Raw genomic sequence first — 23,475 nt, 5'->3', positions numbered from 1 at the left:
TATCAATGTGAGATTCTCTAGTCATTCTTCAACTTTGGAATGTGTCATTTTATCTTTAAGTATTCCCATTCATGGGCTTCTATTCAACCTGTTAATTGCTGAGTGCGGAATGAGACCACTTCGAAAGATTGGTGACAGCAGATTAATATTTTGACACTCGGTGTGATCAGAGAGTAGAGAATGCACCGTAATCCTCAGAAGATGTTGAAGAATAGAGAAGGTCCATGCCTGTATAGATAGGAACAAAACCCAATACGTATCCAATTTGTGCTAAGTGATAAGTGGTGGCTGAACCTTGAAGATTTGGAACTTCATTTCTTGTTCCATGTTATTTCCTGTTTCATTGTGGCAAAGCAGGATGTTGTTTTTCTTGAAAACAAACAAACAAATAGGAAGCATTCAAACTTTGGATTGGAAATTGGTACTGGAAAACACAAAGCCTGTTTGAAGAGTCCTACAATTTCCCATACTGGCATGCTCTGAAGAGTGACACATCTGTGACATATCTTTTCATATACGAAATGTTTTTATGAATGTGGTCATTTTCTCAATTAGTTAAGTGAATGTATTTGAAGTTTTACTCCAGACTTGTCTTGAAATAGGCAGTAGTCCCAAACAACTGATAATGCTCCCTCCCTTCATCAGCATTTGAACTAAGACAAAATACCCATGAAATCAAGGCAACTTCGGGTGTCCCCCCCCCCCCCCTTTATCCTTTTTATGAGATACCTTTCAACCTCACCCATCCAGTGCTTGGCATACATACATTATATAGACAGGTTCATCACAGAGGACGGCAAGTGCTGTTTATTCCTCTTTCTGTTTGTATTTACTGTAAACGTCCATATTTTTACACAATTAAATTTTTGTGCTGAGCCGCTCGAAAACATATTGGAGGTTCTTGAATTCACGCAGCACAATTGTCAACCCATTCAAAATGTGCAAAGAAAATTATATTGTGAAGATATTTTTGCTAGTTTTCAAATACACGCTAGCCAAAAGTAGTGCGAATGACACGAAGATTAATGCACCACGAAAATGTGTGATTTTACAGTATTTTCTTTGTGTTGCTGTTGATGTGTCCTGAAATGGGGAGGTAAAGGATGAGCACTATGAGGTATGAACTCTGCACCAATCCCTAAACCCACCCACCCCCACCCAGAGGCATTTCACCCATGTCCTTTTGGTTTTGATGAAGATCTCCACAAACTGGTTGCGATGCTTGTGACACGGCAGACAAACGAGGCAAGGCGATCGTCACACGACCTTATCACGCCTAATGCCCCGCCAAACATCAGATGGCCGGCTAGCCACCCCCTTGTTACATAATGCGAGCAAATACCCATAAAGGTCATGTGACAGATATGGGGTTGTTCAATACCTAAAAGCCCAATAGATTTAAGTTGCACGTGTCATGAGCTTACGTCAAGTGTGGCAAATCGTCAGAATGAAAACCTGTGTGACATTTCTGATGTTAGAGCAGAGCAGTATTGTTACTGTAAATATGTCCTTCACAGCAGTGACAAAACAAAACAAAAATATAGTTCAACCAAACCATGTAAACTATTCTTCCATAATACGTAAGATAACAGCTACTGAACCTACATGTATAGTATTTTCAACAGCATCTTCATATCGTGTGCTTTAATATCTTTGAGGGTTTTAACAATGTTTGTAAGCAGTAGACAGGAGGACAAGTAATGCAAGTAAAAGGAAAGAGAACCAAAAACCCAGAGGAAAAAAGATATAATTTTCAAAAGCATATTTTGAGGAAAACAAACTACTGAGTAGCATGCAGCCAAAGTGGTCATGAAGAATATGCCTATGAATGGTATGGTAGTGCATCTGATATACGATTAACTCTGCTGAAATTGAATCTTATGAAACTGGAGGGGGAAAAATGGACCAAGAAAAATTTGACTCATGCTGGATGAAAAAGGAATGAGTCTTGGGAGAGATGTTTGACTTAAAGGGAAGGTAAACCCAAAGAGCAATGTGGATTGAGTGAAAGCAGCAAAATTAGTAGAACACATCCGTGAAAGTTTGACGAAAATCGGACAATCGATGCAAAAGTTATGAATTTTTAAAGTTTTGGTGTTGGAACCGCTGGATGAGGAGACTACTAGAGGATATGACGTATGAGTGGACAACAATACAAAGAAAATATAAAGGAAATTCAACAAAAATTCACTTTTCTAGAATTATGAAAGAGCAATGGACCAACCGCTTTCAGAAAGCAGGGGGAATGATTGCTACCCTTAACATATGTAAATATCAAGTTGATGGAATTTGTAATTTTCATGAAAAATTGATTTTTGTAGTATTTTCTTTATATTTTCTTGGTATTGTTGTCCACTCATACGTCATAACCTCTAGTAGTCTCCTCATCCAGCGGTTCCAACACCAAAACTTTAAAAATTCATAACTTTTGCATCGATTGTCCGATTTTGTTCAAACTTTCACTGATGTGTTCTACTAATGCTGCTGCTTTCACTCAATCGACATTGCTCTTGGGGTTTATCTTCCCTTTAAGAAGATATACACAAATCATGCGACTTTGACTTTATGCAGAGTCTACTTCTCTATAAAGAGGGTAGAAGATATGGATGGACAGAAGGTAAAACAAATGTATTTCTCGTCTGACAGTGTTTTCTATGACTTTTCTCTCTAATTACAATATGATATGGCCTCCAGCACAGAGAGGTTACTATATAATCAGCGCACTCAGAAAACTAGGGGAAATTTAGTGTGTTTGTACAGCAATCTTGTTTTCTCCAGATGCTCACGCGGTCCATCCTGAATCAATTTGTCCCCAAAAGTCCGTGGAATATCCCACTAATTTCTGGATTGTCATTACCTGCAAGCTACTGTCTGTAACACAGCAACAAGGTTGTTTTCTTCTAACTCTCATTTTTTTTTCCACAAGATGAAAGCTAGTTTTCTAAAAGGTTGATGCGAGAATGTCCAAGAATATCCTGTCAATGTTCCAACTGAAAAAGAAAAGAAACAAACAACACAGAAAAAATTCCAGCTTAATTTCAAAAGTCAAAGAGGGGGGGGGGGGGCGGTGTATGGGAATGTATGGCCATTGTATTAAGTTCCCCTAGGTAGGATTTTTTGCCAAAAAATCTTCTAGGTGTTCACACAGCTTCTTGTCCAGAGAATGATGATAGAAGGATAATGTTGTAGAATTTTAGCTTGATAATAACTATGACTGCAGACTCTTCTGATGTTTTCGATACCAGTTGACTGATTAGGTTTGAATGGATACATCTCCAAACTATGAACCATGCAGAGTGAATTCATCTAGTTGCTGCTCTGCCTGCGTGTTTGTGTCTTTTTGTGTGCTTTGTAAATTGCTCTGTTCTCAACTAATCAATGTTCTCATTTTATTTCTGTACAGAATTGTTTGAAATCTTCCTTCTCCGTGCCAAAGACAGAATCAGGATGTGCAGTGAGAGTGAATCAGAAGGGGGCGGCCTCGAGGAGAGTAAGTGTCCCAACACCAGACGTGTCTTCCAAATGTGACCCTGCATCACAAAACGAACACAAAGTCACCAGACATGAAATTTTAGTTAAGAGCGTGTTCTGAAAGAGCAGACTTTAAGCTTTAAAATGATGTATAACTCAAATCAAATGGACTCTCCTGACCTATCTAGATATTGGAAAGAAAGCACACACTTGGGAAAAGTGTGAACTGAGAAAAAGAGGCTCTGAAGTACAGTGTCTATTCAAGCGCTAAATTTTTACCAAGCCATGCTGGCTGTGTGATGAATGGGACACAAAACAGGATGTAAACCACCAGAGTAACAACAATGAAGGGATTATCAGATTAAACTGAAAATGAGCATGCCTTATTAACACATTCTGTCCATAATCAATGCCAACTTTCAAAGCAGTAGCATCATCCTTTCAAAAGTTATTAAAGTTGAAAGTGAAGAGTGTGTACAAGGTTTTTATGCCTCCGCAACGAAGTGGCCGGAGGCATTATGTTTTCGGGTCATCCGTCCGTCCGTCCGTCCGTCCGTCCGTACGTCCGTACGTCCGTACGTCCGTACGTCCGTCCGTCCCGTTTTGTCTTTGTCGATATCTCAAGAACCGTGTGGTGGTTTTACATTAAACTTGGTATGAGGGTATATCCTTGGGGGATAATACTTTGTGTGGATTATAGGGTCACAGGGTCAAAGGTCAAAGGTCACGGGTTATTTTTGTGAAAAAAAATTGAAATTTCATGTTTTTCTCCATATCTCGCAAATGGTTCAAGGTATCTTCATGGAACTTAGTATATATGCTTGTACCGATGGGCAGTGATTATCTAGGGAAGTTGGGGGTCATGGGTCAAAGGTCAGGGGTCAAAGGTCAAGGTCAACTCCTCAAAATATCACTACTTTCCTTAAAATGCAATATATGCCTGAAGTTTTTTTTTTTTTTTTAAACTTGATGTATGGCATGTATTACCCAATATATATTTTTGGGGAAGTTTCTTGCCAAAAGGTCAAAGGTCAAAAGGTAAAAGGTCAAGTGAAAGTGCTAAATTGCACTTTTTCCTCCATATCTCGAAAGTAACTCAAGGTATCATCATGAAACTTACATATTTATGCATGTTCAACCTAACAGTGATTCTCTTTGGAACTGTGAGGTCAAAGGTCAAAGGCCAGGTTTAGATAATGCTATTTTCCCATTTGATACTGAAATTATACTTTTTCTCAATACCTTGAAAATTACTCAATGCATAAACTTATAAAAGGGTCAAAAGTCAAGTAAAAATCATCAGTTCCCCAAATACCTGCACTCTGACATTTTAATCATTCATCCAATTGAACCTAGTTCTAGGAAAGTGAACATTCAGCACATTTGTGTCAAACCTGTCCTTTTAATATTTTGCCAATTGTGTGAAACTGTCATCACACATTGTCAAGACATTGTACTATAGACCTATTAGGAGAACCATGCATTATGGCGGAGGCATATCAGTAGCCGTAGCGATATATCTAGTTAAGAAATGAAAAGGGGACTCTAAAGACACACCTAATCACGCTATTCTACCAAACAACTGTTAGAGATAAACTGCTAAAAAACACACTTTCCTGCCCGTTTGATGATCCCAAATTTTAGCATAATGTAGAAGAAGACTTGCTCTTTCAGAAAATATGAAAAAGTCAAGATCGGCTAGATTGACCCATTTCACCTATTTTCAGTCCTCACACAAAATCAGTGTGTGCGACTTTTTGTTCGTTTTGTGATGCACGGTCACAAATATCTTCAATCCATTTCAGCTCAGGACATGTAGTGATAGTCACATAACTTTGCCGGAGTCATCTACACAGCAAGTAGTCATGCAGCCCACTCCCTCAATATTATTTCAAAATAAACAGTCGACTGCTTTGAGATTTCAATGTTTTGATCTCTAACTAGTCAGTTATACAACTAGTTAGTCATGCTCTGTCAGTATAGTTGAATACCCCAGGCAAGATTTCCACTTCTGCAGGGTGAGTCAGAAAAAAAACAACAACAGTCAAATGTCAAAATTTGTTTTAATCTTCACCAGCCACTTCATGCAAGGGAGATTTTGCAGTCTTCTATTTATTGTCTGTTATTTAATCATGCATGCAAAGATCAAAATAAGAAAGGTAACAAAATTACTGGGAGGATAACTCTGCCAAGACACATGAAACCCACAATGAGATATTTATACTTCAATCAAGACAACTTCAAAATGATGGGACTTTTTTTCTGACTCACCATGTATAATGTTTTTATCAACTTTACCAAAGAGGAGCTATTATGGCTGTGGATGTGTAAGATTACAGATTGTTGGTCATAAGGGTCCTGGTTTGAGTCTCCTGGCAGCAGTGGTTGTTATCGTAGGAAAGGCACTTTCTCCTTTGCTGCCTAGTCCTCCGGAGGGGACTAAAAGTAATTTTTCCTGTGGTTGCTTACTTGCAAGTACTCATTGCTTACTTAGCAGCCACCTGAAGCAAGTTATGATTCAATATATCTGTATTCAATTTATCTTTATGACAGTGGTGAAGTGTCACACTCCCACGCAATCAACATTACCTCAGGGCAAGTGATTAATCTGTAGACAATTCCAGTATTGTGATCTTGTCACACAGTTTTCTTTTTTGAAACTGGATGTTGCCCACAGTTATATATGACTGTAATTTTGAGTCCCCATCCAATATTATAGTCCGGGGGGGGGGGGGGGGGGGGGGGGGGGAAGGTTGTCAAGCATTATGTTACAGCGATGGACAAGGCAATATTTGTAATACATTAAATGGTCAACATCAATACACATTTCATTCTAGACCTGGAGGCAGCCAGTCAAATTCTGGAATTATATTTTCTGACGTAACATCACTGCGGGAAATGTAAAGATCCTTGCTGCATTAGTCACATGATTGCATTATGACCAGTAACCGACCAGTATGTATGTAGACCCTTTAATATCGTTCTCTTGATATTGTGTCACATCTTAACATTCTCTCATCCTCCAGTTCACGCTGCCAGCCGAGAAAACAGCGTGGAAGTCATCAAACTGGACGTAGCAAGGACATTCCCACATCTATGTATATTTCAGAAGGTGAGATCATATCAAAGTGTAATGGTCTGTATCGCTGTTCAACAAATTCTGAAGTTCAGTCCTGAGTGCCATGTGTTGTACAATCTCTATTTTCAAGTCTACAAACTGCATGAGGGATCCATTTCTATGCATATGATTTTCCAGCCGCTGACTGTGGCACTGAATTTTGCAAATTTATAAGCAACTGGTTGGTGCTACCTTTCTTGAAAGCATGCATTATAATAGCGTGCATAAGTTTTATTTCTAATTACTTGGGGGTTGAGATATTTTCTGAGATGGTCAAATATACTTGGATTGTGTCAATAATGTGAAGACTTTGATGGTTCAGCTTGTCTTGAAAATAACTTTATCCTACAGAGTGAACATTCCATCATCTTTGATGCATATGAGACGGTCTCAGTAACAGTTACAGTGATTTTGATGAAACATTCAAACAAATTTGCATAGGAAGGATGCCTCATGAAACAAGCTCAATGTACTATTCATTCCAAAATTAAATCCCCCTTCCTGTGCACTCCCGCCCCCCCCCCCCCAACAAGAACAAATTTGTGACCACTTTGGTTAAGACTGATTTAATAGGTGATCAATGCCACAAGAAAATGGAGTGCAAATTAAACTTTACAGACAAAAATTTTAGGGTGTTTTAGTTTTCTTTTTATACTATTGCAAATAAAGCATCAATTCTTCTATTTTTTTGTGTGTGTATATTCTGTTGTTCCTCTACCGCATACAGTAGGATGACCATGTATATTTGTTCTGTTTTGCTTGTTTTTCTTCATATTTCAGGGAGGTCCTTACTTCGACCTGCTCCACAGTGTCCTTGGAGCATATGCATGCTACAGACCAGACGTCGGATATGTAAGTTTTCTTAGCAGTCATACTCCCACTGTGGATGAAAGCCTGGTTCGTAGTCCAGCGTCGACAGAGAGATGTTTTTCACTGTAACCCATTGGTGTGGCTCATTGCAATTTACACATTACCTTCCCCAGATTTTATTAGAAGGAGCATGCATACAGCAGGGCTGCCATTAACTTGCTATCTTTGGTGGCCTGTTCAAGCCACTAAAATCTTTAAATCTGAAATTTTGGTGGCCTGAAAAGTAATGTAGTGGCCAGAAACAAACGGAAATGTAATGATCCATTTTGAATCTTAAGTGCCACCAAAAGTTAGACTTTGGGGAAATTTGGTGGCCCGACATCAATTTTTGGTGGCCCTGAGCCATCGCTAATGTCGAGCCGTGCATACAGTACGTCAGGTGTTTTCTGTTGCGAGGCTTTGAAGCGTCATCATTACAGTTCCACTTTCCTCTAACTCGTGCATGGGGCCAGCCAGCGTAAATGGTAAAAATCAAGGTTCTGCTTTCCTTTTCCCGCCATTGTGACAAATATCCAATGGTTTTGTCAGGCTAATTGTAACATTGTCTCTCTGTGCTACCATGCGATAACAGACTGTGGAGTTTTTGACTTTCTTTGTAAGTGCTGTATAAACATTTCAGCTCGATCATAGTTTCTAGACTAATGATGACTAAGAAAATAGTAAAATTGGTAAATTGTTAGAATAATCAGATAAGTGTGTATATTTGAAAAGAATATAGCACTTGATAGTGTATAAATATATGTTGTGAAGCAGTTTGAACACCACAATGTGGTGGAAATAGTAGCTGTGTAAGAAGTAACTAACAAACTTTTTTTACTTACTTGGGGTCAAAATGTGGAAATAGTAGCTGTGTAAGAATTAACTAACATAAACTTTTTTTATTTACTAGGAGTCAAAAGCCCCCCCCCCCCAAAAAAAAAAAAAAAAATGACTACAAATAAAGACATTAAATGACATAACAGGAGTTCCTCACTCCAGTGACTTGACCATCTATCTTTCTCTCTTTCTTTGTTGACCAGGTGCAAGGAATGTCGTTCATCGCGGCCGTCTTTCTCCTCTACCTGGACGTAGCAGACACCTTTATCTGCTTCGCCAACCTCCTCAACAAGTCTTGCCAGCTTGCTTTCTTCAGACTCGATCAGCCAGTTGTAAGTATCATAAAGTTTGATGAACAAAGCACATAATTTTCTATCTGAAAGTGACAGAAAGTCAGGGTACACCTTTTACGAGAAGACAACAGAATCATAGCTGTCAGCAGTCTAGTAATGCAAGGATTGCAGGTTGATATAAGTATTGGACAGTGCAAGACTTCAGTGGAAAAATGCCGGCAAAAGTGAGGTTGTGAAATGTGCAAGCTGCCAAAGACAGGCAGGGAAAAATGCTCAGTTTTGTGAGATACGTGAAAGCAACAAGCTTTCATGCAAGGGGAAGAGGAGACAATTCTCAAACACTCTGAACTGTCATACACAGGAAGGATAAAATGCTGGACATGTCAAAACATGACTTTAGGATTGATGTAGTAATTAATGAGCAGGAATTTTTCTGCTTGCTTTTTTTTTTAAAGTTGGTCTCATGATGAAGTGAACAAATACCTCCCCCCCCCCCCCCCCACCCTAAAAAAGGAAGGAAATCTTAATCCCATGTTGATCCTAAGGATCCTCAAGATCGCTTGATCCCAAGGTCCCATGCTTTCTCCTCTGTCATTTTTACATTTCAGAATTACTGCCCCCCCCCCCCCAAAAAAAAGAAAAAGAAAAAAAAAACCCAACAACAACACACACACACACACACACACACACACACACAACACAAACACAAACACAAACACAAACAAACATACATACACAGACCAAACATGTGCATATCACACACCCTTGTAAAGATTCCAGTATCTCAGTGCTGCCAACTCCCAGGGGGGATGGCTGACTTCCCTGATCAGATTGCTGACACTGCTCTGCTCCCTTATTCTTCCCCTCCTCAGATGCAATCTTACTTCTCCACCTTTGAGGAGTATTTCCAGGACAGTCTGCCCCGGCTGTATGCACACTTTGACGAGCTGGGCATCTCCCCCGATCTCTACATCATCGACTGGTAAGTCCCTAGCCCACTCAACACACTGCACGATCCAACAGATCTCATGACCATTTGCACGACTTGACACCACACACTATGCGATCAGACCTCATAGCTGGGCTTACGACTGTACTGGCGTCAGAACATATACTGTAGTGTAATTGACTGAAAGTCCACGACCAGTAGTGAAAATTTGACATGTCAAGTCATCATGACTGGCATTACGACCCAGTCACACGACTGGAAACTGGCAAGGCTGGTGACGTCACAATTCTGGTTGCTCAGGTCATACAAACAGTTGCTTGTAGCAAAGGTGTGTAGTGTGCAGTGGCCTGAAGTCTTCTACCATAGTATATGACTGTGGTAAAAGTGTATGCACAGTATTGGTTCAAGCACTCGTGTCCTAATTTAGGCAATATAAAATATAACAAACGCAAACAGATAAACTGACGAGAATGAATATTATTTATTAGTGGAAAATTGAGCAAAGAAAATGGGATTCCCTTTGCTCAATTTTCCACCAATAGGAAATATAACATAATCTATTTCTGCTATAGAAATATAAGAGAGAAAAATGTATGACTCTGTATTTGCTCACAGCTTAAATATTTAGACCATCCTAATTCTGTTTTTAAAAAGAGAGATAGGGAGATGTGACCATTCATATGTTTTATTCACTTTGTGTTAATGTCCACATGAAGTAGTAGTGTCACTTGTTCAGTTCTGCCAGTCAGTGTCTTACAGTGTCCTGGTTTTAGCAAGAGAAGTTCACTCTACTTTTTGTTCTGCTTCTGCTCATAAAAAGAAGTTTGACTGCTGATGGCTGTCGGCATAACATGCAAGAGGTTACGTTTCTTATTTGAGAGCAAAAGAAAAACAAACAAACAAACAAACACAAAACAAAAGAAGGGCATAGAGTTCTCTCTAGCTGTCTATCATATCTAGAGAATCAAAAATGCATTTTCATTGTGAAGAGGCCCTGGTCTGCATCCCAGCATCTGCAAAGAAGTTTTTGCCCCATCATAATGATACCTTTATTTCAAGTTCTTGAGTATGTGGATATTTAATGTGCTTTCAGCCATGTCAAATGTGTTGTGGGTTCCCAACCCCCCCCCCCCCCCCCCCCCCCGAAAAACATGAATAAATAAATAGCCAGTCGCATTAATGCAACCTTTGCACAAATAGAATGTGATGCTCCCTTGACCTTCTTTCCCCAGGGGGATGAGATCTACAAATGCAATTTCATTTGAAGCATCCATGTATGAAATTAGTGGCATTCTGTCGTTAGCTAGAAGATGAATTTGAGCGTATGAACCACACCGGCCTATCTCATCATGCATGTTCTGTGTTTTTCCGTCCACCCCTTCATTTATGTCCTCCTTTGCCCAACAGGATGTACACACTCTACAGCAAGTCCCTACCCCTGGACGTGGCCTGTCGGGTGTGGGACGTTTTCTTCAGGGACGGCGAGGAATTCCTCTTCAGGGTAGCTCTGGGTGAGTACACTGGTTTAGTCTCTGCTCCAGACTGCCATAATTATTATATTTTGCAGGGTTTTCTATTTTCACAAATTTCGATATTTTAAGACATGAATATGTTAAATCTGATCCTGACATTAATGCAATATGCACATGTGCGTTTCTTCATCCATTGCTGTACTCCATGATCGCGAATTTAATTACTTGCTAAAATATTGGGAAGTCCCAGTTGTGAAAAATCAGACTTGCTAAATATGTGGTATATACAGTAGTCAGCTCAGTGGCAACACAAGATGAGTCATGCATGTTCCCTGCATCTATATCTACACTGTATTGTACACTCAAGTCAAATGTAACCACGTTTAATAAGTCAAAGCTGGTTTATTTGGCCCATCAATTTCTTGGGGCTAAAGGTTGAAGCTGCCTTGTCAAACATCAGATAGATATGAGATATGCATACAAAGTGGACTCTTGTCACCAAGACTACTTGTACCGGTATATACAAATACTCATTATCACAAAGTAATCATGCCCATCAGTGTATTGAGTTGTTTTACAGCCATGATAAAGAGGTTCATTCAAGATTATTTCTCCTTGTCCACTGAATTATTTGCAGGGTTATTCAGTGGGCAAAGGAGGAAAGAGGAAACTCAGGAGAAATATGAACTGTGCCAGAGTTCTTTGTGTCACTCTGCTCCTCTTAACCCATGGAAGACAGACTGATTTTGCCATAACATGCATTTTCTATAGACACTTGCCTGAGTATACTCGGGACTCGTCCTCAACGGGTTAACATTCAGCTTCCTGATCCTGTATGAAAGAACCTTGGTCAAGCTAGACTTCATTCAAATCAAGTTTACCCTGTATTTATTAATTGCTGTCCACAGTTCTCTTACTTATCATAACACCATACATCTTGTTATGCCTCCGCCACGAAGTGGTGCCGGAGGCATTATGTTTTCGGGTTGTCCGTCCGTTTGTCCGTCCGTCCGTGTGTCCGTCCTTCCGTCCGTCCTTCCGTCCGTAATGAATTTTGTGGACAGCGTAACTAAAAAACCTTTTGAGGTATCCTAATGAAACTTGGCATGTATGTGTATTAGGGGGTGAAGTTGTGCCTATCAACTTTTCGGTGCACATGCTCAAGGTCAAAGGTCAAAAGGTCAAGGTCAAATATGTAAAATTTCACTATTTCCACCATATCTATGCAATGCCTGAAGATATTTTCTTGAAACTTGGTGTATACATGTATTACCCAATTAAAATTCTCTGGTGAAAGTTTGGGGTCATGAGGTCAAAGGTCAAAGGTCAAAAGGTCAAGTAAAAATATCAAAACTTCACTTTTTTCTCCGTATCTTGGAAATTGTTCAAGGTATCTTCATGGAACATAGTATATATACATGTACTGACTGGCAGTGATTATCCAGAGAATTTAGGGTTCATGGGTCAAAGGTCAGGGGTCAAAGGTCAAGGGCAACACTTCAAAATTTACTATTTCCCTCATATTTATGCAATGCCAGCAGGATTATTTTTTTTTTTACACTTGGTGTATGCGTGTATAAAACCTAATAGAGATTCTCTGGAAGCTTTCTTTTTGCTTTTTTTTTTGTTTGCCTCAAAGGTCAAAAGGTCAAAGATCAAGGGAAAGTGCTGAACTAACTTTTTCCTCCATATCTCAGAAGTGGCTCAAGTTATCTTGAAACTTACCACATATTTATGCATGTTGTGCCTGACAGTGATTATCCTATGAATTTTAGGGTCAAAGGCCAGATGAAAATGGTAACCATGAACTTTTCAATACAGAAATTGCACTTTTTCTCCATACAATCAAATGTACCTTGAAAATTTCTCAATGCATAAACTTATGAAAGGGTCAAAGTCAAGTTAAAGTCCTTAAATCCCCAAATACATGCTCTCCTATTCATCCAATTAAACCTAGGTCAAGGAAGGTGAACATTCAACACATTTGTGACAAACTTGTCATTTTAATATTTTGCCAATATTGTGAAAATGTAATCACACATTGTCTACATGTACTATAGACCTATTACTGTAGGAGAATAATGCATTATGGCGGAGGCATACCAGTCGCCTTAGTGACATTTCTAGTCTCAATGTGACATGAACCAGCTGACCATAGCATTGTAGTTTTGAGCTATCTGATGAAGATAAAAACAGTCTGAAAACAAAGCTAACCCATGTCCTTTCAACATCTCTCGTTTTATTCGTGATACTAAGTACTGTTAATGCAGAATTTTTTTCTGTATTTCATGCTACTTTTGGCTAGTGCGAAATTTAAAACTCGTGAAAATATCTTCACAATTTCATAAGCACATTTTGAAAGGGTTGACAAGTGCACGGCACGAATTCAAAAACCCGCAGATATGTTTTTGAACCACTCAGCATGAAAAATTAATCATGTGAAAATATCAATGATTTTTTTTTTTCAGTGACGTATTCCACGCTAGCTTAGAGCCTGGTCTAGTGTATAAGTTCAACTTTTTTGATATGAAAGACTAATACAAAGCTGACACAAGTTCTGCTGACATCTTTCCAGCACTCTTGACATCATTCATGTTGTCTCTGTGTGATGAAACCCATCTCAACTTAGACTTCATCCAAGCCTTGGTGTGTTTTCTAAGCTTTGATAGATTAAAAGAAGAGCGACAGAATAACACAAGCTAAGACAAGCTCCCCTGACACATTTCATCATTCTTGACACAATTCATCTTGTTTCTGTCTTAAGATATCTGTCCGACTACAGACTAAATCCTACTCGTAGAGCAGTAAATAAGCTTTTTTTAAAAAAAGTGAATATGAAGGTTACCCAAATTCTCTTGACGCTTCTGCATCATTCTTGACATTATGCAGTTTGTTTCTGTTCACAGGAAGTGTTAACTTCACCCAAGTCATGGGGTATTTTTCTAAGCTTTGTGAAAAATAGACTGAATACAAAGCTAATTCAAGTTCTTCTGACATTTTCCTATCACACTTGACACCAGGTATCTTGTCTTTGTACGAGGACACACTTCTCACCATGGACTTCATCCAAGCTGCCCAGTTCCTGACCAACATCCCGCCGGACATCGACAGCGACCGCCTCTTCAAGCACACCGACAACGTCGACATGCACCAGAAGAAATTTGGCCAGGTGCTCATGCAGCATGTGTCGGCCAACCTTGCCAGTAACACGGGGAACTCCTGAGCGAAGGGAGGAAGGAAGGAAGGAAGGGAAGAAAGAGACATTTATACTCACGAGGACAGGCTTTACTGCCAAAAAAAAAATTAGCACAAATCATGTATGTATCAGCCAAGAAATGATGGATCAGGCTTCCTTGAAAAGCATGCATGCAATATGAATGAGTGTTGACAGATTAATGTATCCAAAGAATGAGGTGCTTGTGTCATGTTTTTAAGCTGTCTCTCTCCGTAGTACCCTGCGAGCTATGAAAAGGCTCCGCTGCATATCAAAACGTCTTGCATGACCCCAGAATGCATTTGGAATGCATCACTCATGGGGAACATTCAGCGAGATGGGATACTGGGTAACCCTGAGGCAAAAAATGCCATCAGGGTGGAAAGAAGGACTTTCTAGATGCTGCTGTTAGACTCTCTTTTTTCCCCTCTGCCTATACTCGCCCTTGTCACATCACCCTTACAGTCTGGATTGGCGCACTATAGCATGTTTGTGATGGTGGCAGTGTGAATGTACCTTGTGTGGTGTGGATATCCACCTCAGACTCACAGCTTCTACGTACCAATGATATTTTTGGCAGTATAATAACCGGCAGTAATGACAGAGTTGATTTCAGACCCAGACCCATGCATTGGGAAGACTAGCCTGACTCGGATTATATTCATAAATCCCCATAACAAATTGCGTACAGCTTTATCACTGATTTCTATGTATATAATCACACAGCCAAAGAATTTTGACCGAAGTCAAATGTTAACTTTGAGCATATGATTCGATGCACATATTCACTGGCAGGCAATTTTTTTTTTTTTCAAACAGGCCAGGACAATTTGTGGTTTTCAAATGTAAACCGTGGTAGTCAGTGAATGAAGATTGATTCAATCAGACCCCCCCCCTTCTCTTTCATGCTACTGGGTCTTTAAGTGCTCATTTGTATAAGATCACTTCGTTGTAGGCCACAATGTGTGACAAGAATTGCAGAAACGTGTGTTGGTGAGGATTAGTTAATATCACAATGTTATATTGCTAATTTGATTGTTAAATGAATGAATAAGATTATTGAATGAATGCTTTAGCATGGCAAAGGCAACATACAAAGCAAAACTATCATGGTAACGGGTCATGTGAAAGAGAATATATCCATAATATTCCACTTTGTAACTAAGGGTATCATAGTATTATTGAAAGCATAGCTCTATGTCCAATTTGATTTGAAAGTAAAGGCAAGAAGAGTTGAGATTGCCAGGGCTGTCTTCCGCGAGTCAAATTATCTTGAATAGGGCAATGTGTTTTGTAAGAATAGGGAAGTTCCCTGTGTGCCCCACCCCCAAAGCATGGCTCAGTCCACTTGGGCTGAAGGGGGCATTGGGAGGGGCACAGGGTACTTTATATATTATCAACATGTATCACTCTGCATGGTGAGGTGGACATTTTCATATACAGTCGGACCTCGACTATCCAGCCATCTCATATCTGGACTTCTTGATCATCTGGACGTGTTTACGCAAGTTTAGGCAAAAAAGAAAAAAGAAAAAAAAAAGTGATTTTAGACTCAATTATTAAGATGCCTACAATACCTATAATATTCCGTACAGAAACATGTTATGAATATTTAGATCAAAATGTCTCAATTCTGGAAAAAAAAATAAAACTGGAAGTCGGCCGTAATCTGGCAGAACTGCGTATCTCCTTTAACACATTACGCCAGAAATCAGGTTTAAAGATTCAATGTTACACCTTTCTAAACTGAGATACGATGAGTTGCATTTTTCCTCTTTTCTTGGTCATAATTGGTCTAAAGAATTTATTTCCAGCAAAAAATGACAATTTGACCTTTTTAAGTAGCAAAAATTACCAATTTAAAAAACTTACGCAGTTCTGCCAGATTAATCGTCGCCAAATTTTTGCGATCGTAATCTGGCAGAACTGCGTATCTCTGGTCACGTGCCCGGGTTGATCAGCCAGAACTGCGTAAGTCTTTGGCCATGCGGGGGGTTTTTCAGGCAGAACTGCGTATCTCTAGGAGATACGCAGTTCTGCCTGATAAGCACGTGTTTCATCAGGCAGAACTACGTATCTCTTTTCGTCGTCAACTATGTAACATCCAGACGTCTATTTTGGGGCGTCATTATAACAGACTAGTAATATCAATGAAAATTAGTTTCTAGATTTTCTAGTCTAGACTCTAGATCTAGACTCTATATCCAGGTAGGGGCTAAATCTACAGCTAGACTGTCTATTGGGGATCTAGGCATAGTAGGCCTACTAATGTTATAGTATATCTAAGAACAACGTAAAGCCTAACCTGCCTATCTAATGACTAACGGTAAGTCTATAAAGTCTATAGCCTATAATGTCTAGTAATAGTAGTAATCAATGTATAGATCACAGATCTAAATCTAAGTTTCAGATCTATTTCTAGGGCTAAATGGTTATAATTTAGCGTTTAAGCTGTAGATTCTAGATTCTTCATATTACAGACTTAAAGAATGTCTATGCCTAATCAAATCTAGAAAAATCGAAAACTGAGTAAAGACAGAATAACCGGCGATTCAGCCTAAGTTAAGTAACGGTAGGCCCCAGTAGTCTAGTCTACGGTACTGCACAACTCTACTGGGAGTACCGGTACGGTACCGGTATTAAAAAGTAAACTGTAAAAGTGTTAGTTTTGGTCAATTTCTGACGTCTGTAGGATTGGATCGAAAATGCCATCGTTATGGACGGTATCCTAGATATTCATTAAACTTCTCGAGATCAATCCCATAGATCCAAGCCCACTAACCGCTCATTACAATGAAAATCAAAATAAGAAACTATGGTCAATGGATTACAGATATTGTTGTTCTCGTGACCTACGCTACCGCACAGTATACATTGATTTCACGTACACTAACAATGGACAAGTGCTGCAGCAGTACTAAGTAGGCCTAAAGTTGACTGGAGCGTGATGTAAGACAAGATGCAAACTATAACGTTTGTTAGATCTAGAAATGCTCTAGGCTTAAAAAACACTAGATTGTAGCAAAACTTAATAGTAAGGCATACCGCATATTGACCTGTTTTGAAGCCTGCCAGTCTATGAAGGGAAAGAAAGTGGCAATTTCCCCCAAGAGTAACGAGGGGTATTGCTTTAGCGTGACTGTCGTCGTGTACAATACACGTAGCCGTACGACGTGTCTAGCCTAGCTAGCTAGGCACTGCTGGCTTGAACGCGCAGCGCGTTCGTCACTACCAAGGTCGCGCACGCGCGTGTTAAGATATACCATGTCCGTGCGGGATGCAGGAACACCTTGGTCCAAGCGTTGTCGTAAGTCGACTTACGCAGTTCTGCCTGATTAACATCGGAAAATTCATTTCGAATCTCGACTACGCAGTTCTGCCAGATTAATCGCCCTCTCTCCTCAGGAATTTTGCCAAAATTACTTTCTAAAAATAACTTTCTGTACCGAATCACAACTTATTTTGTGGCCCACTTGAAAGAGCATGAGAAAAAACACACAAAACACTCAAAACCTGAAAATCGACCAAAATCGACTTAGGGAGTTCTGCCAGATTACGGCCGAAGTTTAAGCAAGCTAGTATACATTACACCACTGTTGAGGTGTACTGCACTACCTACTTAGCTACCACTGGGTCGGCAGCTACTTGTACATGTACATAAGCATTGTTTCTCCCATATCCGGCCAAATGGCTTATTTGGTAGGGCAGCGGTCCCAACATGGCAGGATAACAGAGGTCGGACTGTACCGAGAGGGCTGATGTGAGTCTAGGTATGGCTGACTGCAGCTGTCAGTGTTAAGTGAACATAGACATTTATGAACAGTACTCTTCATAATTGTGTGTGTGTGTGTGTGTGTGTGTGTGTGTTTGTTTGTGTGGAGGCCGTTGCATTTCATTTGGGATAATTGATAAGATTAGACAGATAAATCCTGCCTCTTGTTTGCTGGCCGCTTGTTAACTGTGTGGTCAGTAATGCGGTTGGCCCCTTCATAACAAACAGATCATCTTCCATTCAATCTGCTGTGCAAACTCACTGCAAGATGGCAAGTAAGAAACGGTAGAATATCCCTTTTTCCATCGTAGATCTTCACATCTAGATCTATAAGATCACAAAACTTGTCATACACTGTACGTACCTTTATATACTCAAGGAACTATTCAAGCTCTCCAATTTCATGATTTTTTCCTCTTATACATCATTTGTCAGGCTTTGTCGGGTATTACAGCCTTTGAACTCTGCTCCCTGTGGCGGCGTTCATACCGCTGAACTTGCCTGTGTATATGTGTGCGCAAATAGATCGCAGTATGCAGAGTGAATGGGAGATATCTGTCTGTTGTGAGGGGCCAACCATATTACCGTCCACCAAACAAGAGGCAGATTTATCGGTCTATGATAAGATTATGCTCTACCTCGCCACATGCATCTCCAAAAAAGGAAAAGAAAACTATTCCTCCTGCCTCCCTCCGCACAAACGTTCGTCCTCCTACTCTCAGATCTAATGATCTTTGAGATGTCAAAAGGTGTCATGGTGGCAATGATCCTGGTGCAGAGAGAATTTCATTCACAGGATACCAGGGCACACTTCTGGAAAATGTTACTACAACTTTATTTTACTGACAATCGATTCAGTGGATATGCATAGTGCAATTCTTCTGGTAGCATGACAAAGAATTCTTCTCTGCCAGTGATTGGATTTTTCTCTTCTTTTTTTTTTTGTCACAGCTTGTGCTGTCTCAAAAGAACTAGTGAGAAATGTAGAGTTATTGAACTTTTTCAAGAACCATTATCTTTTTTTCTTTCTTTTTTCCCTCTTTTGCTCCAGGAAATACATATGCTCTGTCACTATCTGTCTCTCTAGATGTCCAGACATAGTTTTGCCCTCATCTGCAATGTTTTGCCAGTGCACATAAAGGATGCATTTGAGAATGGGAAGGAAAAAAATATATATAATTATTTGCACGGATACGATTAAAATGTTATGTAATTAATTGTGGCATGGTGCTGCCAAATGTCAGTCAGTGTGTGTGTGTGTGTCTGTGTGTTTTGCTTTGGTTACTGTGGACAAACATAAAAGCTCTAAAAGTTTTCTTTTCTTGATCTGAAATCATTATAGAATCTGTTTGTTTGTTTTTTAATCTTTATTATAGTATTTATCTTCTTTTTTTTGTCAGTGAATTTCACAGAATTGGTTAATTGTTTATGAACATGCCAGTGCCGTTGGTACACAGACATCTTGTGAAGAGATGTACAATTATTGTTGGTGGCCATAATAGCAGGCACCATGGCAACAGATATTCCATGCTTACTAGTGATTCATCGCTACCTAGCTGTTGCCATGGTAACTGCTACTACTGTTAGAGGTATTTGTTGAAGGTACTAGTTCTGTATGAAACACAGCCGATGATTCAAAGACGGAGTGTAAGATGCATGCAGCAATCCATTGTGTGGAATGCGAACAGTGAAGGGGTAGTTTGAGCAGTTTCCATAGCAACTTACCATCCTCCAGAACAGCGAAGCTTTTCCCATCTTGTTTGTGTATTTTTTGAAATCTCAGTGTAAGCAATGTCCTCCAAGAGTAAGGAGGAACAGCCATGCTGCTATCATGTTTGTAGAGGTACTTTCTTTTTAACCTCTGATTCTTTTCTCTCTTTTAGATTAGACAGAATGTTTCCCTGCTGTCTATATTTCAGTGTTTGTGTCAGAAAAGATGCAGAGGTATCACCCATTTCTGTGGCATTCACAAAAACAAAACTGTTATGTTTCAACAGATGTGCCTCCATATTGTGAGGGTTTTTATGTACTTTCTATGTGCCATTTACAACCCAAGGCATGCTCTACGTTGAATGAAGCTTGTATTTGATGTATTCTTTTCTATTTTTTCTGATATGAAAGTTTAGTTTCTCGCCCTATATGAAGATCAGCCCCATTTGGGTTTAGTTTTTAAGTTGTTTTATGTTAGAGATTTATATCATTCTTGTTTATCTTAAAGTCCTCATTGGAAGGCATGCACAGTCATTTTATTTCTGCATGTTGTTTAGCACACAGTCAATTCTGCTTTATATAGAGGAGAAACTACAAGTCTTGAACATGGCATGTGGTGCTGCTTGCCCCCATATTTATTTATCTGAAAAGCTCTCAAACAGGTATCTTAGATGCTGATTGACATATACATGTAGATGCTAGAAGCAGATCAAGCACTTCTTGGGTTTTCTCCTGGATTCCCTCAGCATAGCTGACTGAATAACAGGAGACTGTTTCGTGAAACTGTTCATAGTCAATTCGAGTTGCAGTAATTGCAGTTACAGTTGCAAAAAACTGTTCGTTGCTGAGTGGCTGTTTTTCTTTCTTAGCTTCTGCCAAAGGCACTGCAGGTATTGGGACTTACAATGATAGCAAGCATTTCGATGGAAAAGGCCCCCAGGTGCACCACTCTCTCTGTTTTTTGCTCCGTCAACTGGAGTAAACAAAGCATTGGGCTGTAGAGGGCGCTAGAGCTCGACAGCACGGAATGCTGGTCCCCTAGATGAATGCTTTTCATTTTCTGGGATCGCAACCTGGCTTCCTACTATGTACTTTGATCACCATGAGAGGTGCACATGAAGGTGAGCCAATTCAAAGTGGCCTCCAATTTGTAGCAGAGTATAGCTGTGTTCAGACGGAGGCAGTTTTGGTCGGAGTAACTTCGGAGGAAGGGTCGGAGGAAGCTTGGTCGGAGTAACTTCGTAGGATAGGTCGGAGTAGTGCCCGTCTGAACAAGGTTGTGGTAACTTCCTCCGATCGGAGGAACTTACCACGACCTCTTCCTCCGAACGAGATACTCCTAAGTTTTCTCAGGTATATCTCGCTACCACGACTAGCCAGTCGGTCTCGCTAGACTAGCCAGTCGGAGTAAATTGCCCGTGCGGACAAGCCCTCGGAGTATTTATGAACTTACATACCTTACGACCTAGCTAAAACTTCCTGGGTCAAATCACAATGTTGACATTTTGCGACTACACGTACGCGTGTAGTGCAATTCTAACCTAGTCGATTGCGACGAAGAAGCTAGCGCTCATGCAGAAATTTCCATCAACAAGAATGGAGAAGACAAATGCCACTAGTAAAAAAACAATTGCATGGTCGACGGGCGCGGAGCTACCACTTCCGGAAGTTACACCGACCCTCGCACATAAATTGGTTGGAGTTTCTTCCCACGACCATCGTGTGGACACAAGGGTCGTGGTAAGATATGCATGAATTTGAATTTGAATTGCCATGCCATAAATTCTTACTCCGACTAGAAATACGTCTGAACATGGCTTATGCACCTAATTTACCAGCACACCATCCAGTAGACTGGTTCTGTAATGTATTCAGAGTTTATGCATGCTTTGTTCACAATTGTTGCCCTTAACAACCACAAAGCTTGCTGGAGGCTTGCCCTAACTAGCAACAAGCAGCTAGTGAATTCCTGCCTATGGAACTAAAAGGAGCAGGTGAATGAAATGCATCATTAATAGACTGTAGGAAAAGAAACATCCATATATTGTAATACAATACAGAAATGGTCTGTCCCAGGCTATTCGTTCATCAGCTTTGTGCTACATGTCGTGAAGATCTGTGACCATGACTGCTATGTTCATTTTGTACACATAGCATGAGTCTCTTATTCAAAAACAAAGGAAAACAGATGAAAAAAAAAATGCCAGAAGACAGAGTGTGTGTGTCTTCTGAGTGCATTCGTGTCCTGAGACATGATTTCTGTTTGCTAGAAAATAGTCGGCATTCACAACGATATGACATTCCACTGTGTCAGGAAGTGATCGATTCCTGGTGGGCAAGTTGGTGTGAGATGATTTAAACAAGTTGTTATAAATCAGCCCTGCAGTCGTACTGTGATTTCAGCCACAAAATCTAATCCCAAGTTGTCAATTATTGCCTCTACAATGCCACCAGACAAAGAGAAGTTAAATAACTGGTGTGCTGCGTGCAATTGTAACCTCCAAATACGAAATTTTGTCATCTTAACAAGATGTTTAGGGAGTGTTGTCATGCCCCTATCGTGTCAACGCATTACTTCATTGCATTCCAGTGGTTGGATGCATGGCCTTGTTTTTATGCCTCCGCCACGAAGTGGTGCCGGAGGCATTATGTTTTCGGGTTGTCCGTCCGTCCGTACGTCCGTACGTACGTCCGTACGTCTGTACGTCCGTACGTCCGTCCGTCCGCTTTCGTTTACGCGATAACTTGAGTAATATTTACTGGAATTTTACCAAACTTGGTCCAAGTATGAAGTATGATGGGGCAATAATTTGATTAGATTTTGGGTGAAATCGACTAAAGGTCAAAGGTCAAAGGCCAAGGTCAAATCATGAAATTGTATCCGTTTACGCGATAACTCAAGACTGGATGGAGTAAATTTCACCAAACTTTGTTGGAGGATGATGTATGATGGGACAATTACTTGATTAGTTTTTCAGTGAAATCGGACAGAGGTCAAAGGTCAAAGATCAAGGTCAAATCCTAAAATTTATCTGTTTACGTGATAACTCAAAACTGGATGAAGCAGCTTTCACCAAACTTGGTCCAAGGATGATGTATGATGGGACAATTAGTTGATATGATTTTAGTGACATTGGCAAGAGGTCAAAGGTCAAAAGGTCAAGGTCAAATGCTACAAATGTTGCAATTTCCCCCATATCTATGCAATGTCCAAAGGTATTTTCTTGAAACTTGGTGTGGACATGTACTACTGTGTAAAGATTCTCCAGAGAGAGTTTCATGTCATAAGGTCAAAGGTCAAAAGGTCAAAGGTTAGGTGAAAATGTTGCAATATCACTTTTCTCGCAAATGGTTCAATGTATCTTCGTGGAACTTGGTACTTACGCATGTACTGACTGGCAGGGATTATCTAGGGAATTTAGGGGTCATGGGTCAATAGTCAGGGGTCAAAGGTCAAGGTCAACTCCTCAAAATTTTACTATTTCCCTCATATGCTAGTATATGCAATGCTTGCATTATTAGTTTCAAAACTTATTACATGCATTACCTAAAAGAGATTCTCTTGGAAATTTCCAGCCAGAAGGTCAAAGGTCAAAGGTTAAATGTCAAAGGCCAGGTTTCAAAGCCCTCCCCCCCCCCCCAAAAAAAAAAAAAAAAAAAAAAAAATCCATTTTGTACCGTCATTACACTCTTTCTTCATACCTTGGAAATTACTCAATGCATAAACTTATAAAAAGGTCTGTCAGAATTCAAGTAAAAATTCTCAATTCCCCAAATATGTGTACCTGCA

General features: G+C 39.9%; 1 protein-coding gene across 1 annotated transcript in view; it reads left to right on the top strand.

Annotated features, from left to right (window-relative positions):
* The window catches only part of LOC139736000 (TBC1 domain family member 14-like), a 72,417-nt gene extending 55,080 nt beyond the window's left edge, over positions 1-17,337 (top strand). The window contains 7 exon segments of the mRNA XM_071646749.1: positions 3,404-3,490; positions 6,498-6,583; positions 7,370-7,441; positions 8,479-8,607; positions 9,441-9,550; positions 10,925-11,028; positions 14,010-17,337. Coding sequence (XP_071502850.1) covers positions 3,404-3,490; positions 6,498-6,583; positions 7,370-7,441; positions 8,479-8,607; positions 9,441-9,550; positions 10,925-11,028; positions 14,010-14,212 — 791 coding nt within the window. The 3' untranslated portion in view covers positions 14,213-17,337.
* The last annotated feature ends 6,138 nt before the right edge of the window (positions 17,338-23,475 follow it).

The sequence above is a fragment of the Diadema antillarum genome, unplaced genomic scaffold, assembly GCF_040938485.1.
Source record: "Diadema antillarum isolate AM-2024a unplaced genomic scaffold, OU_Dant_1.0 seq00000618_RagTag, whole genome shotgun sequence".
Taxonomy (NCBI): domain Eukaryota; kingdom Metazoa; phylum Echinodermata; class Echinoidea; order Diadematoida; family Diadematidae; genus Diadema; species Diadema antillarum.
Note: the sequence above shows the minus strand (reverse complement) of the source record. Positions and strands in the feature narration are given on the sequence as shown.